The 7,028-nt window shown below is 52.1% G+C and overlaps 1 protein-coding gene across 1 annotated transcript; it reads right to left on the reverse strand.

Annotated features, from left to right (window-relative positions):
• Positions 1-1,924: 1,924 nt before the first annotated feature.
• Positions 1,925-5,394, reverse strand: Snrnp35 (small nuclear ribonucleoprotein U11/U12 subunit 35). The gene is made up of 2 exons (XM_003462906.5): positions 5,197-5,394; positions 1,925-2,743 (listed from the first exon to the last, which is right to left on the reverse strand). The coding sequence occupies exons 1-2, from the start codon at positions 5,284-5,286 to the stop codon at positions 2,000-2,002; spliced, it is 834 nt and encodes a 277-aa protein (XP_003462954.2). The 5' UTR covers positions 5,287-5,394; the 3' UTR covers positions 1,925-1,999.
• Positions 5,395-7,028: the final 1,634 nt, after the last annotated feature.

The raw sequence follows: 7,028 nt of genomic DNA on the forward strand, positions 1-7,028 counted from the left end.
AGGGTGGAGGAGCAGATGGAGGGTGCTGGTTGACAGATGGCGGGGACTGCACAGCTTGGTGACTCAGCCAGCAGCCCCCCGGTCTGCAAGTGGGGTGTTAGGGGATATGTACACACTTGTGCCCCATCCACAGAGCAGCAGGGCACGGAACCGGGTGCCCCTTGTTGAGAACCCCTAAAGACACTGTGATTGACGGGTCTGGGGATGTGCAGGCTGCGTGGTTGCTGGAATAGTGGGCCGTGACAGAGCTGCAGGGCTCCGTCTGGACTGCCGTCCAGGTTACTAGAATCGATTCAGAGAAAGTCGAAGTTGTAGCACAGGGTAGTGCACACCTGTGATCTTGGCTACTCAGCTACTGAGTGTCACAAGTTTGAGGCCAGCCCGGGCGGTTTAGTGACCTAGCGAGACCTGTCTCAGAAAAATTAAAAAATAAAGCCAGCCAGGCATACAGCTCAGGGCAAACTTCCAGATTCAGTCCCCAGTACAAAAGCAAAACAACACTAGTGATGACTGTGAGTCCTCACGTGAAATCATTTGTTTTGATGCAAAACTCTTGTATTCAAGGAGTCTTAGCTTTCTACAGCCATTGGTAAAAATGCTACAGGTCAGCGTTTTTGAAAAATTAAACGAGTATTCAAAGATTCCAGCTTCCAAGCAGACCAGAGCCCAGGTCATCAGGGAAGAGAAACCGCTCTCACTGGAGCTGCAGGTCCCACTGCCCCAACCCGTCCTGGGTCTTATCTTAGTCTGCCCCCACTGAGCCGAGCTGGATCTTCCCGCAGGCCTGGAAGACACCCCCAGGTCACAGCCGAGAGGAAGCAGAGGGCAGTCAGCCGGGGGAGTAGCTGGTGGCTGACCCCAGGTCCATGCTGGCTTGGTAGCTGACCCCAGGTCCATGCTAGCTTGCAGCTGGGGCCCGACAGGATTTCCTCTGTATCCATTTCTATTGCTGCTCAGTAAGCCCCGGGGCTGCAAGTGTGCAAGTGGGTGAGAAACTTCACCCCAGCTAGATGGGGCCAGGAGTTACGGAGCAGTAAGGATGCAGGGCACTGCTTCTCTCCTGCCACTTGAACTGAGAGCAGCAGCTCCTTACCACACTCCTTGTGGACACATGTTAGAGCCACACAACTTTCCCTGACCCTGTTCCACTCGGCAGGGTCGGGATGCAGCTCAGGGGAGATGTTGGCCTAGCATGCCTGAGGCCTTAGGTTCTTCTGGCAATGCAAAAACCACCTCCTAAAAACACAGCCTTAGACCTACCAACAATAATTCATGCTGGGTTTGGTGACACACACCTGTAATCCCAGCTCCTTAAGAGGCTGAGGCAGAAGGATCACAAGAGCCAGGCCAGCCTGGACAATTTAGCAAGACTCTGCTTCAGAATAAAAAAGGACTGGGGATGTCAGGAGTAGAGCACCACTGGGTTCAATCCCCAGTATTGGAAAGAGTCAGGCTGGGCCTGGATATTGGTAGCACATGCCCGTAATCCCAGCACTGGGGAGGCTGAAGCAATAAATTGCAGCAAGTTCGAGCCCAGCCTGGGCTACCAAGTGAATTCACGGGCAACCTGAACTATACAGTGAGACCCTGTCTCAGAAAACCAAACCAAAAAGCCAGGTATGGTGCCAGTAATCCCAGCACTCAGCAGGCTGAGGCAGGAGGATCACTGCAAGTTTGAGACCAGCCCAGGCTACAAAGTGAGCCCAAGGCCAGCCTTAACTGAATAGCAAGACCCTGTCTCAAAAAGACAACCAACCAAACCAGAACAGAAAAAGGAGGGCTGGGGATTTAGCTCAGCGGCACAGGTGCCTGCTTGGCAAGTGTGAGGTTGTGAGTTCGATCCCTCAAACAAACCAACCCAGAAAATGATGAATTCATAATACCAGTTTGCCTCTTGGTTCCAGACTGGAAGGAAGGTCCCAAACCCCATCATCAGCAGGTTTTATTGACCCCTTCCCCACCCACCCACACAGCACCTCTTCCTGGCCGCCAGGGGCTGCTACTTGCTCCTGTCCCTCTTCTCCCGCCCCTTGAGCCTGTCCTCCCGCAGGTCCCGCTCTCGGTCCCAGTCGCCGTCAGGCCAGGCCCGGGCCTGCTCCCTGTCCTGCCACCTCTTCTCCCGGCCCCGGTCGTGGTCCCGATCGCGCGCCCTGAAGTCCCAGTGTCTCTCCCGGGATCGCGAGCGCTCCCTCCGCTCCCGTTTGCCTTCGCGGTAGAGGTCGCTCTTCACCGCGGGCAGGTTAATGGGCTTCCGGAAGGGCCGGTCCCGCCCCCCGAACCGCAGCTGCCCCGACTCCTTCTTGCCGCCCAGCCCTCCGCCCAGCCGCCGGGGGATCCAGCCGCGCAGCGTGCGCTCCAGCTCGAAGTCCACGAAGACCTCGTGCTGGTCGATGAGCAGCCCGTCGGCGTCGCGGTGGGCCTTGAGCAGCGCGCGCTCCTCCTTGTACTCGATGAAGGCGTAGCCCTTGGAGAAGCCGGTCACCAGGTCCCTGACCAGCCGCAGCCGCCGGATGTCCCCGTAGCGGGAAAACACTTCCCGCAGTTTGTCCTCTTTGGTTTGCAGGTTCAGTCTGGCCACGAACAGGGTGAGGAGGGGGTCCCCGGTGACGCCCTTGTTGGGGACGTAGCGTGCCAGCATGGCCCTCCAGACGGCGCGGTCGTGAGGGTCCTCATCAGTGCCATCGATGCTGCCAGCCTTCAGCGGGTCGTACTCCTTGGCGATGGGCATCCAGTCATTCATGATCTAGGAGGGACAGAGGACGAGGACAGTGTGTGGCGCTGTCCTGGGGTCCCCATCCACCCCTCTGCTGTCACCGTGCGAGAGGGAGGGGGGGGACTAGTGGCCACCCAGCTGCTGAGTGGGGCAGGTGGTGTCCATGTGCAGACTGAAGCCAGGGGTCAGGACTGAGACTCCCTGACCCTTCCATGCCCCCTCATCCAGAATGACCACCACAGGACGCTGACACAGGCACTGTGACAGCCACGAGGAGCAAAGGCCAGGGGAACCTTAAAATGGTCCAGGGCCAAAAAAAATGGTCCAAGGCCTGAGGGTGCAGCCCCAGCCTGCAGCTAAAGACCAAAGAGACCCTTCTGTTACAGAATCACAGGCGCCTGCCAACGTGGAGGATGGGTCAGAAACGCTCTCTGGACCCCTCACCCAGCTCTAACGAGGACCAGCACACGTGTGGTCACAGCAGTTACCAGGTTACACTGAAAGAAATCAGTACATCACTTAGCCGTGGGTTTTTCCTTATGCGTCACTAAAAAATGAGGTTTTTTCTTTTTTTCTTTTTTTTTTTTTTTTTTTTTTTTTGAGATGGGGTTGGCTACAAAGATCATACTGATTGCAAACTCATAGCAATCCTGCCTCAACTTCCCGAGTGCTGTGATTCCACTCCACCTGGCTTACAAAATTTATTTGCAGACTACAAAGGATTGGCTGGGTGTGGTGGTGCACACCGGTGATCCTAGCACTTGGGAGGCTGAGGCAGGAGAACCACTGTGAGTTCCAGGCCAGCCTGGGCTACACTGTGAGATCTTGTCTCAAAAAAGAAACGTGAAGTAAAAAAAAGGCATAAAGAAACTACACAGGATGGTTCCTCATTCCTTGAATGTGCCCTGAGTCTCTGGCCCCAAGTCTTTCCTGAAAGTTTGCCAGCTGGGAACAGTCTCTTCCTTTCTCCTCCCAGATCTCTACTCCTGGAGGCTCCTGGTCCTTGCAAGGCCAGCCTCAGAGTTCTCCCCTGGGAACAACTGTGCCTGTCACAGCCCGAAGAGCCAGGAAACACTCCTCGGTGTGATGCCCCCAGATCTCAGGCCACTCCCTGCTGATAGCAGGGAATCCAACCAGCTCCCACCAAAATCCACAAACCATTTGTCCAAGTCAGAAAAAGAAGCCTTATTAGGAATCTGGTAAGCAGAACATCACACTGGCCGCCACCACTTTTTTTTTTTTTTTTTTAAGATGGGGCTGGGGGGGGACACACACTTATGTCAGTTTCTCCCTACCTACCCTGTCTCCTCTAGAGACAGTAGAAAAAGTAGAAAAAGAAAGGTAGAAAGTAGAAAGAAATCTCTTTCTACCAGGCCTCGAATCTTTGGTGTCTACTTTACTCCCCACCCCATCACAGGGCTGCAAAAGACTAGGACAGTGAAGGCTGGCTTCCCTGAGACTCCTGTCACCGCCCAGCAGTCCCATACCCGGGCACCACAACTCCTGTCTTTGGGATGAGGAAGGCTGGACACAAAATTGCTGCTTATTGCAACTGAGAACCAGCAGCTTGGTGGGCTTCAGAAGCTTTAGTGCCTATCATCTCCTCAGGTGGCCTTAATAAAGTAGACGGCTTTGGCTTTGAAGACAGGGACAGGAAATCCGCCAGGATTCAATCCTCAGCACCACACAAAGAAATTAGCCAGGCGTGGTGAGGTGCTTACACCTGTAATCCCTGCACTTGGAAGCCTGAGGCAGGACAATCACAAATCTGAGCCCAGCCCAAGCCACATAATGATTTAGCTAAGCCCCATCTCAAAATAAAAATTACCAGAAGGCTGGGGATGAAGGCCCCGAGTGCAAGTCCCAGCACGGAGGTAGATGGGTATTGAGCGTCAGGATTTTAACTATAAAAATGTAGCTAATAACAGATTGCAGAAAAAAAACATGTAGCTAAATGCCACTTCGCTGGATTTTTGTGAAGATCTGACTACCTACACAAGTACTTTATAAATTATTACCCTGCAAACACAGGATTTTGTTAAGTCTCTCCATACTACGTCTTTGGGAGGAGGCTTCCTCACGTTCCCCCTCAAGTGGGAACAAGACCAGCAACAAGGGCACTGCTGGCGCCTAGACCCTTTCGAGCATGCGCAGTGGCACCATCGAAGCAAAAGCGGAAGCCTGGGTTGGGTTCCTGCCCCTCTCCATCCCCACCCCCACTTCCACTTCCAAATGCAACCAAAGTCTGGGTAAGGGGCTAGATGGCCGACTCTTCCGACTCCTCGCTTTCTGGATGCGCGCAGGAAGGAAGGGCCATCCCTCCCGCTAGCTCTCTTCTCTGCTCCCCCAGCACAATCCCAGGGCTTCCCTTTGCCAGGTTTCAACATGGCGGCGCCCAGACGCGCGCGACCAGGCGGCGTCGCCGGCTTCCCCTGTATTCTCCCCGGCGAGGGCCCAGCTCCCTGCAAGTCGGTTTCACTCACGGCAGCACACGCGAGCACCTCTTCCCGTGGAGACGAGCCCTGCTCCGCGCGACGACGGCTTCCTCGGGCGGCCTCCACGAGACCACACATTGGAAGCGACAGATTCGCCACAGATGCTGGTTTGCGCTTTGCTTTGAAGCGGTCTAGTTACATGCCACGATCACCATGTGTTTCCCGAAGAAAATGAGCTTTCTGTTGTTTCTAATGTTTTAACAAAAACATGCTAACTTGAAAAGCTACGTTGCTACATTATCGAATGTGCGGTTCTCTGAACGCAGCTTAGATTGTGAGACGGGTTTTAATGATGCTGTGGCGGTTCACTTTAGATTCTTAGTTTCCCAGTTTTCTTAGCCTCCAGGCTTCATCACTTCACTTTCGCATGCAGCAGAACTGTACTTTCAAAGCGGGTTTAGCGTTTTGACTTTAGAATCGTCTGGGATTTCATTAAAATGCCATTTCCAAACCGGGCGTGGTGGCGCACGCCTGTAATCCCAGCACTCTGGAGGCTGAGACAAGAGGATCCTTGTGATTGGAGACCACCCTGGGTTACAAAGTGAGCTCAAGGCCAGTCTGAACTGTATAGAGACCCTGTCTCAAAAAGTTTTTTTTTTTTTTTTTTTTAAGCCATTGGGGCTGGGGATTTAGCTCAGCGGCATAAGCGCCTGCCTTGCAAGCAGGCAATCGTGAGTTCGATCCCTGGTACCGATAAAAAGGGAAAAAAAGACAAAAGCCATTTCCTTAGCTCTTCAAGGTGACCAAAATGTCTAGAACTCAGAATCTCTAAAAACTTGAAAGTAAAAAATTTGTAAGCCCCCAAATGATTTTTGAAGGATTCTGTTTTTTCGTGTTTTTTTTTTTTTTTTTTTCTTTTTTTATCGGTATCAGGGATCAAACTCAGGACTGCCTGCTTGCAAGGCAGGCGCTTATGCCGCTGAGCTAAATCCCCAGCCCCCTTTTGAAGGATTCTGCCATTAGAAGCCCAAATGTAATAAATATATGATTATCATGTATCAATTAAAAATAAAAATACATACTTAAAGCCCAAATTTAAAACTTGAGAGTGAAGGGGAAACCAGGAACTGCATGGTCCATAAATATCTGTAAAATGCATCGCACTTTATATTTCAGTTGTGTTAAGTGTTTTGTGTGTGTAAAGTTTTTGTTTCACAGCGCTAGAGATGGAATCTGTGGCCTCCATGTGCTAGGCAACAAATCTACCACAAAAGCAAACCACACCTCCAGCCTCTACAGAATCAAACTCAGGAGCTTGTGCTTGCCAAGCAGGCACTGTGCCACTGAGCTCCAACCCCAACCCTGTGCTTAAATGTTTTGTTTTGTACTGAAGGTCGAATTTACAACCTCATGCTTGCCAGGTAGACTCATGTGCCACTGAGCTACATCCCCAGCCCACCCTGTGCTTAAATTTTTATTTATTCATTTCTTTATTGAGCCAGATTGGCCTTGAACTCACAGCAGTCCCCTTGCCTAACCTCCTATGGACTGTGATTACAGGCGTATGTCACCAGGACCAGCATACGCTCATGTTTTATTTTGAGACAAGATCTCACGATGTAGACCAGGCTGGCCTTGAACTCTCTATGCAGCCCAGGTTGGCTTTGAACCCAAGGGAATCCTCCTGCTTCTGTGTCCTGAGTCCTAGGTGCGCACCACCGCACCTGGCAATATGCTTAAATTTCCTTAGCAGCTGCACTATTTTACACCCCGCCACAGCGGTGTACAAGGGTCTCATTTCTTCCGCAGTCTCAGCACCTGTTAATCTTTTTTCCTTTAAATAACAGCCAGCTGGAGCAGAGTGCATATTGAGCATCCCT

This window comes from Cavia porcellus, unplaced genomic scaffold, assembly GCF_034190915.1.
Source record: "Cavia porcellus strain 051 isolate PalLab524CR breed Dunkin Hartley unplaced genomic scaffold, mCavPor4.1 scaffold_16, whole genome shotgun sequence".
Taxonomy (NCBI): Eukaryota; Metazoa; Chordata; class Mammalia; order Rodentia; family Caviidae; genus Cavia; species Cavia porcellus.